The 24618-nt window shown below is 33.6% G+C and overlaps 1 protein-coding gene across 1 annotated transcript in view; it reads right to left on the bottom strand.

Moving 5' to 3' along the window:
- MRPS9 (mitochondrial ribosomal protein S9) overlaps positions 1-24618 on the bottom strand; it is a 93388-nt gene that overhangs the window by 22518 nt on the left and 46252 nt on the right. The window contains exon 5 of the mRNA XM_074192202.1: positions 8986-9065. Within this exon, the coding sequence (XP_074048303.1) occupies positions 8986-9065 (80 nt within the window). The remainder of the gene's footprint in view (positions 1-8985; positions 9066-24618) is intronic.

Consider the following 24618-nt stretch of genomic DNA (forward strand, 5'->3'; position numbering starts at 1 on the left):
AACAAAAACCAAAAAAAATTTAGTATAATATTTCTTTATTCTGAGGGGCAAATTCAAAAAACATTCACTAGTGACCTATTACTTGTGTTATAGGCTACTAGTTACACAGTAACTAGGGGGAAGGGAAGAGAGGGAGGGAGAAAAATGTGAAACTCAAAACCTGATCAAAATATGGTTGTTGAAAACTATCTTTGATTTAGGGATTAAAAATAGAAAATGTCAATCTCCACCCACAAGGAACATTGAATCAGAAGAGAGAAGACATGAACTGTCATTATTTCTACATATTAAAAAATATGATTAATTGTATAGGTATATGATTAAGATCAAACATAGTGGAAGAAGATATCCAAGGGAGAAGAATTTCTTCTAATTGGGCATGAAACTTCTGAAGTGGAATCTGAGGTAGACTTTGAAGAATGTGAGAGTGTGGTGGTAGAGGGCCTGTTAGAAGTAGGGATGGTTATTAACTCCACTTAGATGAGAGTTGATACATTTTAGAAGGATTTTAGGAAAGAGAAGAGCATGAAATAAGGAAAGAAAGGTAGTTTAGGGTCAGACCGTGGTAGACCTTGAACTTCAGGCCTAGGAGTTTGTATTGTATTAACTAGGCAATGGGAAACCACTATAGTGTTTTCTTAGCAGGAAAACAAGGTGATCAGCTTGGAAGAACACTGAAAGCTCAAGAGTGTAATGGCAATGGAAAGACTTGCATGAACTGATGCTAAGTGAAGTGAGCAGAACCAGAATAATGTACACATTAACAGCTGCATTATGTGATGACCAACTATAATGGATTTGTTTATTTCAACAGTACAATAATCAAAGACAAGTCTAAAAGACTTGTGATGGAAAATATCATCCATATCCAGAGAAAGAACATGGAGTTTAAATGTGGACCAAAGCTTGCTATCCTCAATTTTTTAAAGTTGTTTTATTTATTATGATTTTCCCCATTCTGATGTTGATACTTCTTTCATAACATAATGGATATATGTTTAACATAGTTATACACATATAACCTATATTATATTGCTTTCTGTTGGGGGGAATATGAAACTCAAAACCTGATCAAAAAAATGATTAAATGATTGTTCAAAACTATCTTTGATGCAGTTGGAAAAATATATTTTTTTAAAAAATATTTATAATTTATAATTATAAAGCATGAATGAAAATGAGTGCTTTATCAGAGGACCTGACTTGATAACAGAACTTGACAATGTCAGAAATATATTTTTTCTCTAACAATGGGCAGGCATGTCATTTAGCTTCTCATAGTCTTAGTGCCCTCATCTATAAAATGGGAATACTAAGTGTTCTACTGAGAAAAGCATTTTGCAAACCGTAAAGCACTACATAACATAAATAATTATTACTCACATCAATCACCTTATTTGATCCTCAAAACTCCAGGATGTAGGTACATTGAAGCATTACTATTCCCACTTTGCATCTGAAGAAACTGAATCTTAAAGAGGATTTGAAGCCAACTAATTCATACTTTCTCAGCTATATCTTCTGACTGAGTCTCAGACCACTATTCTCTCTCTCTCTACTGTATCACTGTCCTACAGCATTAACACTTTACATCTGATTCTATAGCTGCAGCAAAGCACAGTACAAATAATTGAAAAAAGGTAGAGAATGAATATTTAAAATGATTTCCAAAAAATAATTACCAAACAGCAACACTTTTTCAGAATCATTAATTCCCTAAAGATGCTAGATAGCTGAAGTTTTACTGAATTTATTTTTATTTTTAATAAGTTTTGAATTTTCAAAGGATAAAAGAAATTTTCAACCCTGTAAATCCAACTGGAACAGTATGCCAAAAAGAAAAAATTATATAGTTCTGAAAAGGTAAAGAACCAGATAAAGATAAAATGTATAATTATACAATCCCACATCTTTGAGATTGATAAAGTGCAAAAAAAACTGCTTTATAGCTTGAGCTTGTCTACCTGGAAGATCCCAACTAAGACTCCACAGCTTTTATACAGCTTTTATGGGAGGAGGTAGAGGGGTTTTGCTTTATCTTAAGAAAATCCAAAGGCTTTAGGTTTTGTGGGGTTATGGAAGTTAGAACCATCAACAAATCTTTTAAATATCAACAACTTAACAATCAAAGAGTAATACATCAATCAATCAGACATTTATTAAATACCTACTACTGGGTGCTCTGCTAAGAGCATTATTAGTGCAGAGAAAGAGTGCACAGATGTTTTCTAATATCAACTAGAGAAGTATGAATCTCTTTTATTTTAAAAGTTTATATTTTTCTTCAGACATAAGACAATTAAGTAGCAAAAGCAAGATTTTTATTTGCTTTAACTGGAGTATGAAAATACAGAGTTCTGTAACATATATATGTATAACATATATTTTTATCTAAAAATCATTAATTATCTTTAAATTTTTTGCTGTATTTTGGAAAAAATAGAGTACATGAGAGGGAATTTGTCAAGAATAAGGATAGTAGAATAATATGTGTATCTTGATTTTTTTTTACATTCTAAAATGTTATGTATTTTAGAAACATTCAGGTGAGATGACTATTTCACCAAAATTAATTTAATATTTATTAGATGCCAATGTAATTCTAGAACCTTTAAGGTATGGTTTTGGTATTCAGGGTGCTAATGAATAAAGAAATAAACAACATAACTATTTCTCCTTCTTACATACTGAAGTTTTTGTCAAATTTTATTTGGTTAGAGGTCACAGTATACTAAAGAGCAATTTATATAACCTCAAGTCCCCTAAGAGATGTCCTAATCAACATCAAAAGATCCTTGAGAAGATAAAAATGTCAGGAAGTATAAAAATCAAAATATTTCACTGGCAATTTCTCCTACATCATTTGGTTTCCACTTAGTTTTACAGGGCCGCTAGAGAATTAGTATGAATACTCTTACAATAAGGTTTATATACTGTATTTAGTAGTATAATTTTCAAATATGACAGAAATAACCCAGATGTGAAATGCTGAATCATTAATCACAGTCATGATTAATATTTCATAAAATCAAAGCAAGCCTATCCACCCCTAGTGTCATCAGATTTCCATAATGTATGAATCAAATTTAGAAGGTGTCTGATTTGAAAATACCAGATGCTCAGGTTGCAAAAAAAGGAATGTTCAAAAACTATTTCCAAGAACAGAGCATTATTTAACTTTACAGTATAATTTTTTTAATATTAATCATGTGGAAATTGTGATTTTAGAAAGAATAAACAAGCAACATTAGATGGGAGGGGAAATAAGCTAGATGTAATTTTATACTTAAACAGTACATTAATATTAACATTTTAGAGATAATATCTTCTAAAAATGAGCAGAAAAATAAGATTTTAAAAACACAAAATTACAGAAGAGATTTTAGGAGTGCTATATGGTTTCAAAGCCCTGCACTGAATTCTGTGAGGTTTTGGTCAGTGGTTCTCATATAACCACTAAAAAAAGTGAGAGTAAAATCAGTCTGGATTTAGTTAAGTATTAAAAGCTTTAAATGCTAGAGTTCTATTGACAGCCATTACTACCATTTTATGAACTATAAATGACTAGTCTATTTAGTACTGGTTCAGATATAACAAACAAATAAAAGTCTGTGTATGTAGGTTATATTGAAAAATTAAAAATATTCTGGGGAGATATATATACTCTTTAGGAATAATATATTTTTAACTCAGGCCCCATATATTTTTATTTTTCAGATTAAAGGCTAATTATTTACTACATTAGCTCAAGTATAAAACAAGTAACTTGCTTAAAGTGAAAATAACAACCCTTAGAAGTGAAAGTAAACAGTCCTTAGGGTAAGTAAATTTTCAAACAAGAAACTTTCTTATATAAATTGAAAATGCAATTCAACTTGCAAAAATTCAATGAACACTAACTTTTCAGAATTTACTTGATAAAAATATAATTAAGCACTTTTTTCCAGCTAAACCAGGAGGTACCAATATTGGCATCAAATGATATATACTGGCAGCCTTGTCAAAGTATGCTGATATACTATATACATTTTAATTTTGAGGCTCTGCATCTTCTGTTAAATATACTGTTTAATCAAACTTTTTTTTTGCAAGGCAAATAGGGTTAAGTGGCTTGCCCAAAGCCACACAGCTAAGTAATTATTAAGTGTTGGGTAATTATTAAGTGTCTGAGACCAGATTTGAACCCAGGTACTCCTGACTCCAAGGCCGGTGATTTATCCACTACGGCACCCAACTGCCCCTGTTTATCAAGCTTGAGGCTAAAAACCCAGCCTGAAAGTAGAATGTACCTCTCAACAATTTCAGATAAGCATTCTTCTTCCCATAATCTTGTATATAAAAGCTCCCTCACTACCATTTTTCCCTAGCAAAAAAGGGAACAGGAATAAAGCTCTGCAATATGTCTACGATGAACATTCTGAAAGAAGTTATTTTGTACAGTTATTAAGGAAGAGCCAAAATTTTTTTTCTCATTTTTCTAAACTAATTAGAAAAAATAAAAATGCATTTTCTGGTCTCTCTTTTCCAATCAGAATACTGGTAAATATTGTAGGAAAAAACCAGCAATATTTGTGTATTGATATTTTTGTTAAAATTGAAATGCTAGCACTTTCCAAAATTATAAATAACTTATTTGTCAAGTCTTATACTATTAGGTACATACTGTCTTCCTCCTCCAACTTCACTATTCTCTGCTACCATAGGAAATATAATTCATTCTGAACAATTGAGCTCTTTTGGCCCAAAGTACTTCATGATGGTCAGTTTGGGGAACATTTTCCTTATAATTAGAGTTATCCTAAAACGGAAGGGCATACTCTGGAAAAAAGTCAGCTACTACTGAACATCTTCAAGCAGAAGTTATATGATCAACCACATATCAGAGATGTTGTAAAGGATGGACCTACTCTACAGGTGCTTGAACAAGACATTTTTAACTTTTCTTAAAACAGTAGAAGTTCATATCTTCCGGCAAGTTGGAATTTATTCAGGGACAGGTTGGATTAGATGAACTCTTGGGTCCATCTTAACTAAGAGTTTCTGTAAATCTATGATACTATTAGTTCCAGTATGATACTATTAGTTCCAGTATCTCCCCCATCTTCCTCTTACTAAGTGCTATATGCATGCTTATCCTTTTTGAACCACTTTATTCTCTAACCCCCTCTTTACTGTCTCAGAAAAATTTCTAATTCTCTCTCACTAGTATCTATGAATTTCAATTGACTCTAATCATAAAAGCAATGCAAATTATATATGTTTAAAGAAAACAGAAAGCTATAAGATTTGAAGTGAAAAGAAAAGAAACTAATGTCAACCCACAAAGTACTTCAAAGTTCACAGAAGTACCTTTAGAATTCCCATATACTTCTCCTCCTGCCTCTTCTTTTATTCAATTTTTCCTTAATCATCAGTCTTCAAGATTTCAATTCCATTTAAAAAAATGTTCATTACTAATACTGCAACAGTATTGTTTTCTACTATTTTCCTCTTCATAAATGTTTAGTATTTCCATTATACTGCAAGTTAAATAGGCTTAGAACTTAACCAACACTTAAAACAGCAATTGCCTACAAAAACCGAAAAAATTAAAATTAATTTTTAGAAAACAAACTCATTTATAAACCCAAGATTTCTCATATAAGCAGCACTGTAATTAATCTATAGTTCTGAACTTATATTTTACTATTTCCCATAACAATCCTTTGTCAGGCTCAAAAAAATATGAAGTGATAGAATTTTTTAATAAACCAAGAGAAAATATAATTACATACAACAGTACTTTATCTACTATCTTTTCACTCTCTCTTAGCCCTCAGCAAAATAAAGCTCAAACAAAAAATACCAGTCACTTAAGGATTGCCCTTAATTTCATGACTGCATATTGAAACATTAGCTGTGCCCAAGTACCAACATAAGATGAAAATGTTTAAATTAAAAAAAAATTTTTCAGAAGAAAGCATTATTTTTGACATAAAATTTATTAATAACTAAGTCAAGTAATAAGCATACTGTAGCAGAACATGGATATCACTGCTACACATCACACAAATTACATGTCCTTAGTCTACAATGTGGAAAAAACACTGTTTTATATAAAAAAGGAGCTATGTCAATACAAACAACAAAAAAATTGTTACTAGCTTCAGATCTGTTTAATAAATCACAATCTGAAAGGACCTAATTCTCTTAACTCTAACTTATAATTCTTACATACACTTTCCTTCCCCAAGTCAAAGTTAAGAATGGGATGAAACCAAAAGGACAAATTAATTCAAAAGATATTCAAGTTTTAGCAAGTCTTACTTTATATATAAAAAGGCTAAATTAAATATAAAACAAATTTTGTAAGCTAAAGACTTCAGTTTATTCAGTAAAGTTAGATAAGCAAAAGAAATGATGCTGATGTAATGATAGGTACAAATTTAATAAAATGTGTGCTATATTCAATTGGCACATATCTGGATTAGTCTTTATTCAAATTTCTGAAATACAGTAAATACTTTTAAAATCCTACTAAAGAATTCTCTAACATACTAACATATTTTTATTAACTCTAAATTATAGTTTTTCTGGTTTAACAAATACATTTGTAATTTTTAAATGTAAATCAACTTGATTAGAGATCAAATGTTAATCATCAAGTTTCCTATAACTGTTTAATTGGACCTGTTAACACACCTTACAAAATAAAACAACCTGAACATTCTGTTTAATGAAAATGTAAGCCATGAAGAACTCTTCATTTTCTTCCACTACCCTACTATTATTATTGCTACAAATTCATATTTTATGATATTTTGTGATGCTTCCCTCACAAAACCCCTCAAAAGGAGGTAATATAAATTTAAATAGCACTTTACAAACAATGAAATTGAAACTTCTCAAGTTAAGTGAATTAGACGCTTCCGGTCACCAAGGTAGTAAATAATGTAAGTTGAATATTTCAAACTCGAAGGTCAGGTTTTTCCACTATAATATTTTGTTTCACAATAATTCCAACTTACATTTAAAAAATTTCAAGTGTTTTTTCATATTTTATTTGATCCTCACTGCAGCTGAGCTTCATAGGCAGATACAAGTATTATTACTCCCAAATTACAGATATAAAAACCAAAAGATTATGGCTTTCCCAAGGTCACACAGTTAGCTGTAGCAGAATTGGGTTTCAAACTCAGGTCCTCTGACTTCACTTTTAGCATTCTTCCTGACAAACAAACAGAATGAATGCCTATCAGATACAGTCTCAAGTATCAGACAAGAGATAGAGAAACATTTGACTCCTTGAGAAGCTGGGATGTTTCTTGGACAATCTTATGTGTCTTAAAATGATACAAAGAATTAAAAGTAAAGTTATACTTCTTGTAAAATGTGTAATTTCTTCATTATGATGGAATGCAACAAAACATGTTGCCCTTGGGTTGCTCTGTTTCAGCCAAAACAAATGCAAATGGCTTGTCGGATGACAGCTGTTTGATAAGGCTCCTCTACAAGACCTGCATGCTTTACTTTTTTCCGTGAAACTTGGGATGAAAGGCAGAAGGCAGGAAGAGAATTAATGTAGCATACAGTCTAAAGGCAATGCTACAACCGTGATTAAGTAGAAAAGTTAAAAGGCACAGATTTTCCACAGCTTCGCTGCGTGCAACCCATCCGTGTAACAAGTTGACAGGCCTAGCGCGTCAGCTCCATCATCCTCTCCGACAGCTAAAACGCAGCATTGCATCCCTTTTCAGAGAAAATTTGCGTCTGCACCATGAAGCGTTGTACATTATTTCTTAGCACTGCAGGGGGCTCAAGTCCATATGGAACCTTCACAAATATTACCACAGATCAAACCAGCGGCGTTTCGAGGCAGATTTGACATACCTATTTAAATGAACAGCAGGGGTCCTCGGGCTGCCTCAGGCTGCGCAGGAGAAAACCTCTGTGGAAAGCCTCGGCTGCAGCTCCATTACTCAGCAAAGACACACTCTACATTTATCATTCATTTCATTTCTGCCAGGGCAAGAAGCTCATTTGCCCAAGGTCAACAAAAAATGAAAAAAGGGTTGTCCCCCCCCCACCAAGAAATGAATGTACCTGACAAGTGGGGATTTTGTCCTTTGGGTTTGCGGAGCACAAATAAACACCAGATAATCTAAGGACAGGAAAGCTTTGTATAGAATAGGAATGCTTGAAATCCGATATCAGACTGGGGAGGAGAGGGTAGAGTATGCCTGATAAATACTTGAGTAACTTTTGTAGAAGCATGAAATGGGTGAAATAAAACTTCACAGGATCAACTTATTTTAAAAATGTTTAATGGTTTCTTCTATTTTTTGAATGACTGTCTTTTTTACAGGATAATTCTGGGAAGTCAAAGAATTTGCACACTCTCAACGTCTTAGCTGTGAAAGAACTGTTCATAATACGGCAAAATGAAGTTGGAAGTCAGAATCTAATAAACTAATATCTAAGATAGCAATATTGTAAAGGTAAATGGCCTAAAATTCCAGACTCATACTTATTTTTACCCATGAGAATGAAAATCTTAGATGAACAATTTAAAAATGTAATTAGATATAACTTTAAATTTCCCTCAAGTCAAATGCCTTGCTGAACCTAACAACTTTGTTATATTTTATTCCTTCTTTTCTGCTTTGCTGCTTTAGACATCATATATAAGCCCCTTTTTTAAAAATCTAACTCTCTAAGCAAATCATAATATAAAAGAATTGTAACAAATTTCAAAATACCTATTAAAATATTTAAAAAGAAAACAAGACATTCAATTATAAACTCAATAAATGGCACATTTATTTAAATTAATGGTAGGAATGCTAAACTTTTTCTCTAATAGGTCTAAAAATCAAACCTCAAGAGGTCTTATCAATGTCCATTATGAAAATGAGTAGGTAAATTCTGAACCTTCTGAAAGCTCTGATATAATTAGTTAACATAGATTATAGCTAATATTATTTATCATAGATATGATGTACTTACGTGCATTAATGAGTAATATGATGGCTTGCCAGTATAAAATAGAAAGTGAAATGGACGGCCATCTTCTCCCCACTGGATTGCTAAATGAAAAGCCAGATGAGATAAACAAAAAAAGAAGAAATGTAAATCGGTTACACTGAATTGAGTTCTAGACCACTTTTATAATGCTGATAAATATTTAAACTATAAAGCTAAAAGGAAATATGGATATTCAATTAGATGTTTGATAGTTATTTAAATTTTATTATGAGAAATTCTAATATTCTAACAATCAGCCTAGCTAACCTTAATCATATGATAAATTCTTATGTTTTAAAAGTTTATATGAAATGGGCACTATCACATTATTAAAACAAATATTAAATGTAAATTTGTTAGCATATATATATATCCAAAAATGACTAAGTAAACTAAGTGCTTCATAGCACATTCTTAGCAATACAACCCATCATAATCAAATGTAAGGATTTATGTGATTAAGCTTTATGTGATTAATCTGTAAAATTTTATGAATTGAAGATTTTACTCCTATACATGTATAGAAAACTACTATTTGCCTCAGTGTTGTGTCAATCTACAAATTACCAATTTGTTCACTTTTCAGATATAAGTTCTAAACACATTAATTACAAATTAGGGTTATTTCCATGGCCAAACAATTTGATTATACTGAGTCTTAATATGGGGAAATTAACATGGAACTGAACATTTTTTAAAAAAAATCTTTAAACATACTTTTAAAAACATTTACATTTAACTTAAGAATAATTCCCTAATTTAGAGAATCTAAAACACTGCTGATGTCTGATTAAATTCACAAGGGCCTATTCATTTGTAACATTTATTATATTAAAACAATTATCAGTTTCTTTATATTCTAATCTAGAGAGAACTCTTAAAAATTCTATTAAATAAAATTATACTAAATTGTAACATACTTCCATGTTGCAAAATATGGTTAAAGAAATAAAATTGAAGAAGAGTGGAACAACAAGATTACTAAAAGTAATCCAGAAAAATATATTAAGTATTACCAATCAAGAAACATTTATTAAACACCTACCATACACTAGTCACTATGCTAAGTGCTATGGATACAAAAAAAGGCAAAAGACAGTCCCGACTTCAAGGAACATACAATCTAATGAAGGAGACAACAGGTAAACAAATACATACACAAGGCAAACTATATAAAGTATAAAAAGGAAATGATTTACAGAGGGAAGACATTGGAACTAAGAAGGGTAGGAATGCTTCCTGAAGAAGGTTAAGACTTTAGTTATGGCAGGAATCTACTGTGACTACAAAATCAGAACTTTAGAGGTCATCAGTTTACATATGAAATTAAAAACAAAAAGTTTGTCATGGAAGCTCCCCCCCACATGAGTGAATCTATGTTTAAAAACAGTTCTGTTAAAATCTTTCTGAAAGAAGCAGAATGGAAGTTGGGTAAACTCACTTTGCTTTTAAGAATGAACAGACTCCAAGAAGAAAGACTTGTATAAACTAATAAAACCATTCAAGCCAACTCACTCTTTAAAGAGATTAAATTCTTATTATGTCTTAAACAAATATGAAATGGGCACCATCACATTATTTCAAACAGAAATGTTAAAGGTGAATTGATTAGCTTATATGAATCCTAAAATGACTAAGTAAACATATAGTCTTATATATGACTTATATAAAATGACAAAGTCAACATAACATTCTTAGCAATAGAAACTATCATAAACAAATATAAGGATTTATGTAAAAAAGCTTGATCCAGAGACTATAATGGTTAACAAGTTCAGCCAGTTATTTCAAGAGATATATTTAACAGGAAAAAAAGCACAGAATTCTGAATTGTTAGCTTTTACATCTTTCTCAGCTATCCCATTTAACAACATCTGATCATAGAAACTATTTGGAAGTAGCCCATCTTTTGGCATCTACCTGAATTGCCAGCCCACAACTTAAGGACAAGTTTCTACTGCATTTTTACCTTGCAGATTAAACCACAGAGGCAGATAATTTGCATTTTGATAAAATATTTTAGGTCAAATACTTCTACTACTTCTACTACTAAAATGTGGATAGAAACCTGTTTTAATGATTTTAAGATTAAGATTAAGAACACTGGATTGTTTTAATGATTTTAAGATTAAGATTAAGAACACTGGATTGCTATTAAAGAGACCTAGATTTTTAGTTCCAGCTCTACCACTAAATTCCTGGGTGTCTGAGGTCAAAATCACTTACTCTTCTGGGCCTCTGAGTTTTGTCATTTGTTAAACGAGGGGAGTGGCCTACAGTATTTCTAACTCTAACTCTTTTGGTTCTAAAATTATGAGATAGCAGAGCCTAAAAAGGCTTGAGAAACTTGACTTGTGATTTCACTAGAAGACTACTCTCAGAGGAGGCCCCTGTACCTAGGCACAGTGGCACTGTTACTCTAACTTAAAGAATCGTCTCAAGCATCATAAAAGTAAATGACTTGCTCAGCGTCACATAATCAGTTTTTATCAGCCAGTTTTTTTCTACACTCTTTCCTACTAAATGGAAGGCTATTTATTGCTAATATATGCAAGAGAAATAAATGGCAATCACCACAGTTTTTAAAACAGCATTTAAAAATGTTTATTTTTAAATATTTGGTTTCAGTTTTCATATTTTTTACATAGATAAAATATTTGTAAAAATAATTGAGAGATCAAATGAACAGAAGGTTACACAAAAGAGAATGATTTGACAATTCCAAAGCAATGCCAATATTTCTGATGCCATGCAAGTTTTTAAAAGCACTGTCAGTCAAACATTTATTAAATGCTTACTATGTGAGTCTGCTAAGTGCTAGGGATACCAAAGACAAAGAACAGTTCCTATTCCCAAGGAACATATATCCTAATGGAAGATATAACATCTAAATAACTGGATAGATAAAAGATATGGATGGAGCAGATGGAAGGTGGTCTAAGGGGAAAGGCACTAGCAACAGGGGTGGGGGATAGCCTTTTGCAGAAAGTGAGATTCTTGCAGAGCACTGAAGGAAATCAAAGAAACCAAGAGACAGAGTTAAAAGCACTCTAAGCATGAAAGACAGCCACTGAAGAGTGGCAAGGAAAAGTGGCCAAGGAAGAAAGGGAATGTAATAAAGTATAGGAAGTGCAGGGATAATGGCCTGGAAAAGAACTGAGGGATGAAGGAAATGGTGAGGAAGAGAGAATAATGTTAGGGAGAATAAAACAAAGGGAAAGATGGAATGATAGTATAAGATTATTGAGATTATGATCAGAGAATCATGAACAAAGAAATGGAAATTTATGATGGCAAGATCAAGGGTTAACAATCCTTGTGTGTAGCAATAGAGCAAATAATCATAGGAATTAAATAGATTTGATAGACTGGAAGTTAAGAGTACTTAGGGGACATCAGTTTGAAGGCAGGAACTGGGGAGGAAAGACTGTGAGTTAGGCAGTGACTCATTAAAGAAAGGAGAATGGCTTGCAGCAAACCTCTAAAAACAGAGGCCAGGATCTAAACTGGATACTAAATGTCAATAGAAAGAGAAAAGGTCCTTAGTGAAGGGAATAAGAAAGTAATAGAATGCCAGGAGTGTTCCAATTGGCACCTCTAGCCAATGCTGGAAAAATGGCAAGGAAGAAGTGGTGACATCGGGAGCTGAGTCATGTATGAGTGAAGATAAGACAAAAGAATGAACAAAGGAGGAAGTTAAAGATGAAAGGAAAGTTGCATTGTTATTAGTGAATATATACAAATGCATCTACACACACAGGGGTCTATGTACTTAAGTAGACGCATGCATGCATGTAGATATGTATATCTGTTTTCTTGTTAGAATCCAAGCTCCTTAAAAGTAGTGATTGTTTCATTCTTTGTATTTGTATTCCTAGAGACTGGCATTTGTCGTTGCTCAGTCACATTTGACTCTTCTTGACACTGTCAGGGATTTTCTTGGCAAAGATACTGGAGTGGTTTGCCATTTTCTTCTCCAGTAGATTAAGGCAAAGGTTCAAGTAACAAGCTTGTGGTCACTTAGTTTAGTGGGTGTCTGAATCCAAATTTGAACTCATGTCTTCCTGACACCACAGCCAGTACTCTATCCACTGAGTACCTTAGCTGGTTCCTTCAAGTGACTGGCACTTAGTAAACATTTAATAAATATTTTTTGTTTAGTTGATGAAGAAAAAAGATTAGAAGATCACAGACTTAGGAAGGGAACTCAGAGATCATTTAGTACAATAAAACACAAGGAAAGCAAAAGCAAGAGAAGTGAAATGTCTAGAAAGGTCACACAGAGAGGAAAGGGCAGAGCCAGGACTCTGAGAAACAATCAGTCAAGTGCTGCTTTGCCAGTGGCTGCAATGAGATTTCTGCCCTGAGATCTAGTCTCAATGTAATCTGAAAAAAAAAAGTACTCGACTCTAGTAGACATCTAGTAGATATGAAAACAAAGAACTTTAAGTCTAGTCCTTTGTATAAACAGGTGCTCAAAAATAGCAACAGATAAAAAAAAATAAAAAAAAATAGTAACAGATAATGAGTAATGCAGCAAGTAGGGATGGGCTGGACAATGAGGCAGAAATCAGAACACCAGTCAATTTAGGGGTAAAGCTTCGGTAAAAGATAATAAGAAGGAGTAAAGAAAAAAAAACACTAATAAAACAAGCAATTACTAAGCATCTATTATTAGTATACATAAACTCCACCATACTATGATCCCTATCTTCACTGAGTATCATCTAGATGAGAAGGTAAATTATACTAATAAATGGAAGAAAAACAATGTGAGGTTCCATGAACTTTATAAGATCTCAAAAAAGATTCACGATTGACCAAAAAGAGAGGTCTAGACATCTATGCAGGAAAAAGAAAATGGATTAGTAATATATATTGCTTAGAAGATGTTGAAATACAGTTGGACAGATCACTTAATTAGTTCATCACTACATATGCATGCTTAAACATTTGCTCCATCTAGACAATAAATTAGATTGAGAATCGTATAAGAAAATGTATCTGGTACATTTCAGATAAATGTGAACTCTATGTTACAGTAAAAGTTCACTTTTGAAATACAAATTTCCTTCAGGTTTACAAAGAACAGGATTGCTGGGCTAGAAAATGTATTTATTTGATGAGGTCAACTCAAGAAACAAACTAAAAAAAATTCCACAAAATGGCCTTTACTCCTTTAAATTCTTGTTGGAATTCTGTAGTGTGATGACAAAGGAACAGAGGATAACAAAAACCAAAGTTACTTAGACCAACCATAAACACCAAAAGATTTGCTGGTCCTCTAAAAGTGAAATCTTTATTCAATGACCAATGCAAGAACATAGCACATTATTACAAGAATAAATTGTATTATTCTAGAAGCTATTGCAATAAACAAAAGCAGAAGACAGAAGCTGAAGCTAAATTAAAGTATGGCTCATAGGTATGTAAATAAAGTTAGTGAGATGGTTTTATTGTGCAACCAAAAGCAAAAGGAAACAACTGCATAGGATATTTGGTCTTCTAAGACCATTAGAAGAATAACTGCAACCTATGTACTAACATCAATAGAATAAGAAGAGGGAGGCAAATTCTTAAAGAATATGTAAATACACTAAAATATATTCTGATTCTTGGTAACTTAAAGGCAGAGATGGGAACATGTTAGGTAAGCAAAAAAGATGTTGATAGTTATGGTTGATAGGTTGGTAGACAGGAATCTGGGATGAGAGATTTGAATAACTTCTTCAAGGAAAGAATTCCAAAGAATTATATATGGTAAGTAAAAAATAATCATACAAAAAAGGAATTTGCTATATTTGAAATGATATTATTTGTTATTTATCAGTCATTTTCTGAATTGGCTGTCTGTATACAATTAAGAGAACTAACTTGTTAGACAAAATTTCACAATTAGTATAAAAAACAATTAGTATAACATATGATGTGTAATTAAAATAGCTCCAAGTTGATCTACTTAAATGAGCTACCGGAAGAGATAAATATTTGATCACAACAATTTCATGCAGAGGTTTAACTGAAATCATTTGTTAAAATGAGGAAACCAAGAGTTGCTAAAATCTCACTTAGCAAAAATTTGAATTAATAGTCAAGTAAGGAGAAATAGTGAAGAGTAATACTGGTTTAAAATATGAGGAAGGATGTGTAGTATTATCTCGTGAGAAAGTGAGAAGAACTGGAGGGGAAAAAATTTTTAAAGAAAGATTGGGAAAACAAATTTAAAAAATGGGCAAGACCCAATTAAAGCATACAGATTGCATTTAAGAATGAAACTAAAAGGTCAATAGACAGAAAAAAAGGAAAAGATTTTAAATATTTCTGTACAAGTTCTTTTCCTTAAGAAGGATAGGAGTTATCACATTTAGATTCTAGAGAAAAATAGAAATGGTAATGAAAAAAAGAAAGATGGGAAAAGTGACTGGACAAATACAAGTACATAGAGAGTCGGCCTGTGCTAGAGATCAAGCAATTTTGAAGATGATGAGAGGATGTTCAAGATAGCTGAAGAAGAGGGAGAGTATCAAAGGCAGAGGTATGATCTCAGACTTTATTCCTTATCTCAAAAAGGCATGTGAGAACAATTACTAAGACATAAACTAAACTATCTAAAGGTCTCATAACACAGTAAGGGACAATGAAGGGAAAAAAAAAATTTAGTTCAACTATTTACCCAGGAAAAATGAGTAAACAACGCCTATGTAACTATGATAAGGTGAATGGGCAATACATAAAGTTTGTTCTCCATCTCTGTTTCTCCCTTTCTGTCTCCCTGTCTGTCTATATATGAATATATCTTTTTGATTACTTGTCTCTGAAGAACTGAAATTGAAGATTGCAAATGTGGAAAAACATATGGAAAGCATAAATAGGTATTTATTTTGTAAACAAGGAATTACAAAGAAGAATGGATGTAAAATAAATGTATAAACAAAAATGAGGGATAAATGATGGATTACCAGAATGTTCCTTTTTAATGTTAAGAAAAAGCAAGGAAGATCCTGAATGATTCTGTCCCCACCCTAAGCCCTTCAAGAATCAGCAATTAAAAAGTAGAGGAGAGAATTAAATTTTCTGCTCAAGTCTCAGAATCTCTCAAACAGGTAGAAGGATCAGAGAAATCCAGAAAGAGAAAAAATGGTACTTTTGATATTATAACTGATATTACAACTGAAAGTTGTTCAGTGTATTTTGGGGTGAAAAGAATCACCCACATCTGGCAAAGGGTTTCCTATAGATTTTTTTTTTTGTCAAGGCATACAGAATACAAGAATCACAGGATGGGCAGGCATGAATGAGATGTAATCTATATCATCAGTGAGAGTATCTGCATGGATATCATAGATTCATATGAATATTAATATTTTTCAAAGGAAGAAATCACAGTTGTGGGTGACAACCATAGGGTAATGGATACACAGAGATATATAGAAAACTGAAGTTTATTACTAATAATGACCTGCATGAGAAGTGACATAAACTCCAGCAAGGATAAAGACAAGGTGTTTTGGTTTTTCATTCAATTTCATATCTCAGTCTCAACAATAGACATTCTTTATTGACAATTTTTCTTGTGTGATAGTTAAATCAAATTCCATCACTACATGCTGTTATAAAGAACTTCAGACAGCAAATATAGTAGTAGTTATTGATGTTTTTGACTAGAAAGAACTGAACATGAAGTAACAGTAAAGGATAACTGATAGAAAGTACAAAGATTTCATTGGTATCCATGAAACATAAAATACGTGTGTACAGTGAATACACAGACACACAAACACACAATATCTTGTTCTCATCTTTTTCAGGGGATTCAGATATAAATAGTCTGCTATCATTCTTTTATATTCAATGTCTTATGGAAGAGTTCACAGTGAAATAAAGGTAGATTTTAAGGAGAAGTATTAGGATGTAAGCTAATCTTTTGTAAATTCAATAAACATAATCTCAAGACTTATAAATTCTGATCACTGCCAATAATTAACCTTGATTCCAGAGAAATGATAATGAGGTATGTTAGTAACCTCAAGTTGTAGAATAAGATAAACATTTTGGAATATGGGAATTTTCTGTTTGTATAATTTTACAAGTTGTTTGATCAAAAACGTATCTTTAAAAACCAGTCCAGCATATTACCCTAAAGACATGTATTCAGTGACAGAATTTAGGAAAGTCAAGAAGAGACTTAAAGGGTCTATAAAATTAAATATAAAAAGAAAAGGATTGAAGAAGCTGAACAAGTGAAAAAATTCAAGCCATATGAGAAAATTAAGTCTGAAAATATGATTCCTTGACTGGTGGTCATCTTGGAGACTTCTCCTTGAAAAAAGGTTGTAAACAAATTGGCTCTGAAGCCTATTTTTCTAACTCCTGTTCCAACTAAATCAAAGTGTCACAGATATCTCATTCCCTTTTAATTGCTTCTTCCTTTCTCATGTCATCTTGGAACTTATATTTTTCAGTATTGCTCTTCTTAAATCACTGCTTCTGACATGGTATTGAAAAATGAACATATCCCTATCCCATCATTTCCTTTTTGATGACATTTGACTAAGTTTCTTGTTGTGTGAATTGTTTTAGTCATATCTTTCTCTTCATGATCTCATTTGGGTTTCCTTTGACAAAGATACTGGAGTGGTTTGCCATTTCTTTCTCCAGCTCATTTTTCAGAGGAAGAAACTGAGCAAACAGGGGTTTGCAACTTGTCTAGGATCAGACAGCTACTAAGATTGGATTTGAACGCCTGAAGATGAGTCTTCCTGATTCCAAAGACCAGTGCTCTATTCACTGAACCACCTAGCTGCTCCCAAATCAACTACATTATTGTTGAGTAATTTCAGTCATATTTGACTCTTTGTGGTCCCATTTGGAGCTTTTTTTTTTTTTGGCAGACACTGGAGTGGCTTTCCATTTCCTTTAACTTGTTTTAAAGAAGAGGAAACTGAAGCAAACAAGGTTAAGGATCATACATTAAATGTTTAAGGCAAGATTTGAACTCAGAAGATGAGTCTTCCTGACTCCATGCCCCAGTGCTCTATCCACTGCATCTCTATACCTTCTTCATCCTATCACATTTTATTAGGCAGAAGCTATAGTTTTTGTCACTTCCTAGCAATAATCATCTACTTAGTGAATCTAAATTAAATCAGTCTAAGTGATGGATCTTTAGCCACAAACCAGCCTCATCAACAAAATCAGTATATATTTAGTAATCAAAATAATCAACCTGAAAACAAACTAAACAAAAAAAGTTACATAGTTTTAAAATATTAAGAAAATCTAACATTATAGGAGTGTTAAAATATGATACAAGAATATAGCAAGGGGTGGCTAGGTGGCGTAGTGGATAAAGCACTGGCCCTGGAGTCAGGAGTTCCTGGGTTCAAATCTGGTCTCAGACACTTAATAATTACCTAGCTGTGTGGCCTTAGGCAAGCCACTTAACCCCATTTGCCTTGCAAAAAACCTTAAAAAAAAAGAATATAGCAAGGGAAATCTTTATCAGAGATTCTAACCACTAAATTCAAGGCACTAATAAAATCTTATGAAAAGGGTCTAAGATTTTACAAAACTGGAAAACTGAATTGTCACTTAATCTTTATTCCAAATATATTTCCAAATAATGCTGTAACCTATTAGCAAAACTTGTTAAACTTTGTTAATTATCTATACCTGGATTAGCAGTCAGTTTTCTTTATAATTACAAATGATTAATTAGGTAATAGAGACTTGAAAATTATGTGATAGAGACTTGAAAAGTTGCAAAGCATGCTTTTTTTTTAGATCAACCAGATACAGAATTATCTAACTACTTCTACAACATATTTTTCCTATGCAATTATTACCTGAAATCAAATTAAAGAAAATTGAAATATGTTTCAAGTATAAATAGCTAACACTAAGTTTATTAAGGATAGACTTTTGAAAACAAATTTACATCAATCTCAACTTTCTAAAAGTTTTTCTGTACCATTATCCTATATAAAATGAGAACACGATGAAATTCTAGTTCCCAGAGAAAAGATCATCATAGTTTTCTTCACTAAAACAAAGGAGATTTTCTGGTCATCTCCAAACTAGTCTATATATATTCTAGCCATCATCCTCATTTCTCTCTCTCTCTCAACTTGAGGTTGGACCATATGTCCCCAGGATCTGAGAGGTGAACCTTTAATCTTACCTCTATGTCAGTTGACATCCCCCACTCCCCTCCACACCTTTGTTATCACATCATCCCTATTCCATTTCCAGTCCCTCTTTTTTGTGCTGCTTGTCTCCATGTTTCACTTGCACAGTGCCAGGCATATGGTAAGAACCTCACTAAAAGTTCTCCCTCTATAACAGAGGACAATTATATTCCAAAGGTAGCATATGAGTGTTGAGAAAGGCTTTGGATTTAACCCCTCAATTATCATCTGAAGATGACTAGGATTACTACATTTTTATGAAGTTGCTTTTAAGATCTCTTCCCTCCTTATTTTTGCCTTTAACATGCTGTCCTGATCTTTCCTTTGCTTCTATAAAATTTAATAACTTGCCATACTTACTTTATATTGGTCCTAGTAGATTAGAAGTTCAGGGACTCATTTTTCATTTCACAATTTAGCACCAGTAATTTGCACAAAGTATGCAATTTATGAAGAATGATCGAAAAAAGCATTTACTGTAGTTAGCATGTGCCCTAGGCACCATACTAAAATTATTGGAGATAACAAAGCATTATTGAGGATACAAAAAAAAGGGCAAAAATAGTCTCTGCCTTCAAAGACAACATTCTAACTGGGGCAGGGGGAGAGACAATAAGAACATAGTTTCATAGAGAATAAATACTGGGTAGTTATGATGGAAAAATACTAGTAATTTACAGGATCAAAAAAGTCTTCATCTTTTATTGTCTTCTGAAGGAAAACAGGGTTTCTTTGATATAGAAGTTAGGAGACAACATTCCCAGCATGGGTAATGCTTGCACAAAGGTAACAAAACAGAGGATGAGTGTTAAAAAGAGAATTTATACATAATACAACTATAATGACAGGTGGGGGATCAGGTTGTGAAGGATTTAAAGCCAATCAGAGGGCTAGAAATTTTATTATAGAAGTAACAGGAAGCCAAAAGAGTTTTTGAATAGGGAACTAACATGGTCAAAGCTGTGCTTAAGGAAAACCATTTTGGTCTAAGGGTCAAGAATCTATTGAATCAGGAAATGCTTAGGCCAGGGAGGCCAATTAGAAAACCAGTGTCAATGGCCTAGACAAGAAGTTAGGTGTTGGGAGACTAGATTAGAATATGGAAGTTGGAAAGAGGGGCTAGTTTGGAATAAATGAGTTATATTTGGACACTGAGTTGAGTTTGAATAGGAGATGTCCATAAGAGGAATAGACTGTTTCAAGGACTGGTGGTTAATCTTCCCTGGAAAGTCTTCAAGAAAATCTGGGGCATAAATACTTGTAGAGGATGTCAAAGTAAGGATGCTTTTCATTTATGGTTTGGATTAGATGGCTGTTGAGGTCCCTACTAACTCCAAAATTATTTGATTCTGTGAAAGAGGTTTGGTATTTTACTTTTTCTCTAATCACTTTTCCTGATGTTGAGAGATAAGAGTTTACCTGTATGGCTGTCCTACAATGAGCCAACAGTTTAACCTCTTAAACTTCCCTAAGTATATATGTTTCTGAAATGCTTTGGGGTCACACAGCTTTCTTCATAATAATGTTTTCTGATCCTAGTTTACTTGTTTAACTAATTTAATTTCAGAGCTATTCAATAGTATGGCAGAATTCCTCAAAAAAAACCCTAATTTTAATTTTTAAAAGAGATAGATATTATATTGCATTTTTAGGAAAAGTGGACGAATCAAAAATAGTAATCACTACTTTTAAGAGGTGACTCAATACAAAAAGGGTTTTATAAATGCTATCAGAGTAGAGGTAAAGGAACCATCTATACCTCTGAATTATGACACTACTAGATTTTTGATTTCCAAGTGTAGGGGAAAATAAAATTATGTGTATGTATAAGTAAACATAAAATGAGTATATCTGACATACCCTAAGATGTATGTTTTATGACATTTACATGTACAATGCGTATCTATGTATATATATATATATATATATATACACATACATCACATATATAGCTAATTTCATATGGCTATCTATCTAGTCAGTCTCTGTTTAAATCAAATTGTTTAACAAAAGAAAGCATTCTTGAAAAAGCTGATAAAAAGTTACTAAAAATTTCAACACAATTAAACATTTAGTAAATCTGATGAATGGCACTGTAGTATAATGGATAAAGAAAAAGTCAGAATCAGAAAAATTTGGGTTCAAGTTAGGTTTCTGACATAGAATTCTCTGTATCCCGGTAACTTATGTTATTCTGTCTATGTAACTCTAAGATAATTACAGGAAAACTTCTTGTCTACACAAATAGAATTCCTTGTACCCATGCAATTCCAGCACCACAAAAATAAAACAAATCAACACAAATCAACACACTAAAAACAATTTAGTACTGTTATGCAATGTTGTTAAATTATTTGTAACTAGACAATTCATTTTTGTCTTAATAAATTTCTTTTGTAAAAAGAAATTCTTTTTGTGAAATGTTAATTCTTTTAAAGTAAATTTTTACATTTTCACTTAATTTGAACAAGATTAGTAAAAAAAAATATAGGAGGAAATTGGAAAGCAAGCATGGCTGATTAAATAGTTAGCCTTGGGGGCAGAGCCAAGATGGTGGCAGGAGAACAGCCTCTCTTAGGTGCTTTCTCCAAAACATTTCAATAATCTTAAAAATATGACTTAAATTTTCGAGACACAAAACCTACAGAACGATCCAATGAGGCAATTCTCTAGCCCAAGGTAACCTGGAAAATAGTGGGAAGGCTCTGTCCACAGGGTTGAAGGTGGAGGTAAGGAGTTTCAGCCTTCTGGGAACAGTTCCAGGGTGCCTAGGCCCCTGGGAAACCCAGTTCCTGGAAGAAGAAGCAGTTTCCTGACCTGCCACCCCAGGGAGAACCAAGCACAACTTGGAAAATCAGCAGGATGACCTTTGCCAATGCCAGCGTGAAGCCCAGGCCAGAGTGGCCCTCCTCAGTGTGGCCACAGACCTCAGTGCAGCCCAGATCCAAGGAAGCAGAAACAGGCCTGTGGAGCTGCCTAGTAGGAGCTGCCTGGCAGCTGCTCCCTGTTTGCTCAGCCCATGGAAGATAAAGGAGTGGAGGGAGACTGTCGAGATCTGTCCTCTGTGCCTGGGACAGGACTCTGGGGCTGTGACCACATTCAGACCTTGGCTGCAGTCTGGGTCCCCAGAGGGGTGAGTTTGTGGCCATTCAATAGACGAGGAGAGCAATCAGAGCCTCACATACTGAGGTCCTTGTGGGGGTGTCCCAATAATACTCAAAAGCTCAGGAAGTACCCCAAAACCAGGCACAGGCTGGGGAAATGAATAAACAGGAAAAAAAAAAGGAAACTAATCATAGACAACTACTTTGGTCCCATGGAGGACCAAAATGTACAGTCTGAAGATGATAAAGTTCAAGCTCCTGTATCTAAAGACTCCAAGAAATATAAAAGTTGGATTCAGGCTATGATAGAGCTCAAAAAAGATTTTGAAATCAAGTAGTGGGGGTTGAAGAAAAATTGGGAAAAGAAATGAGAGGGTGCAGGAAAAACATGAAAACGCAGTCTGCAGTTTAGTCAAGGAGATCCAAAAAAAAAATGCTGATGAAAATAACATTAAAAACCAGTTTAAGTCGGGGGCAGCTAGGTGGCACAATGGATAGAGTAGTGGCTCCTAAGTCAGGAGGACCTGAGCTCAAATCTGACCTCAGACATAGAATAATTACCTAGCTGTGTGACCTTTGGCAAGTCACTTAACCCCATTGCCTTGCAAAAACTTAAAAATAAAATTTAGATCAAATGGATAAAACAGTTCAAAAAGTTATTGAGGAGAAGAATGCTTTAAAAAGCAGAATTGGGGGTGGCTAGGTGGTGCATTGGATAGAGCACTGGCCCTGGAGTCAGGAGTACATGAGTTCAAATCTGGCCTCAGACACTTAATAATTACCTAGCTGTGTGGCCTTGGGCAAGCCACTTAACCCCATTGCCTTGAAAAATAAAAACAATCTAAAAAAAAAAGCAGAATTGACCAGATGGAAAAGGAGATAAGAAAGCTCTTTGAGGAAAACAAATCCTTCAGATGTAGGATGGTGGAATGGAGCTAAAGGAAGCTGATGACTTTGCGAGAAATCAAGACACAACAATTCAACACCAAAAGAATGAAAAACTAGAAGAAAATGTGAAACATCTCATTGAAAACTGATCTGGAAAACAGATTCAGGAAAGATAATTTAAAAATTATTGGGATACCTGAAAAAGTCATGATCAGGAAAAGAGCCTTGACCTCATTTTTAAAGAATTTCTATAGGAAAACTGCCTTGATATCCTAGAAGCAGAGGATAAAATAGAAACTAAGAGAATCCACTGATCTCCCCTGGAAAGAGATCCAAAAAAAAAAAAACCCAACCCCCAAGAATATTATAGCCAAGTTCCAGAACTCCCAAGTCAAAGAGAAAATATTACAAGCAGCCAGAAGGAAACAATTCAAATTTCGTGGAGCTGCAGTCAGGATCACACAGGACTTAGCAACCACATTAAGGGCTTGGAATATAATATTCCAGAAGGCAAAAGACCTTGGAATGCAACTGAGAATCAACTACCCAGCAAAACTGAACATCTTCTTCCAGGGGAAAAGATGGACTTTCAATGAAACAGGGAAATTTCAAATATTCCTGTTGAAACGACCAGAGTTGAACAGAAAGTTTGATCTTCAAGTACAGGACTCAGGTGCATAGAGAGTGGACGAGAAGGGTAAATTATGAGACAATGATGATGAACTGTGTGTATTCCTGCATGGAAAGATGATACAGATAATATTCATATAAACCTCATTTATTAAGGAGCCTTTATAGATGAGGAACATGAGGGTTATGATGGTATAATATATTGTAAAAATGGAGTCAATGGGTGAAAGGGAAATATACTGGGAGTAAGAGAAAGGAGAAGTAGAATAGGCTAAGATATCTCATGTAAAAGATATTTCATGTAGCTTTTTCAATGGCATGGAAGGGGGGGAAGGCAGGGGGAAGGAGGAAGCTTCATTCTCTTTGGAAGTGGTTCAAAGAGGAAACACACACTCAATGGGGTATAGACATCTAGAAGAAAAATAAGAGAAGGGGGATGGGGGGGAGGGAAGGGGGGATATGGGTGATAAAGAATAGATCATAGGAGAGGATAGTCAGATATAACACATTTTCTTTTTCACTCTTTGAAAGGTGGTAGGATTGGGTGGCCTGTCTGGGACCACGATGCTTGGTGGTTGCTGGGTCTTTGGGGTGGGATATAGGTGTGGGGCCTCTTGGTCCCAGGGCCGGTGCTGCCCCACAGCACATTTTTGAAGAGGGACACAGTGAAAGGAGAGAGAGAAAATATAATGGATGGCAAGTGGGGAGGAAAGGATGGAGGGAATTACAATCAGCAACAGCAACTGTGGAAAAATATGGAAATAACTTCTATGATGGACTTATGATAAAAAATGTGATCCACCAAA

Source organism: Macrotis lagotis, chromosome 6 (assembly GCF_037893015.1).
Source record: "Macrotis lagotis isolate mMagLag1 chromosome 6, bilby.v1.9.chrom.fasta, whole genome shotgun sequence".
In the NCBI taxonomy this organism is placed as follows: domain Eukaryota; kingdom Metazoa; phylum Chordata; class Mammalia; order Peramelemorphia; family Peramelidae; genus Macrotis; species Macrotis lagotis.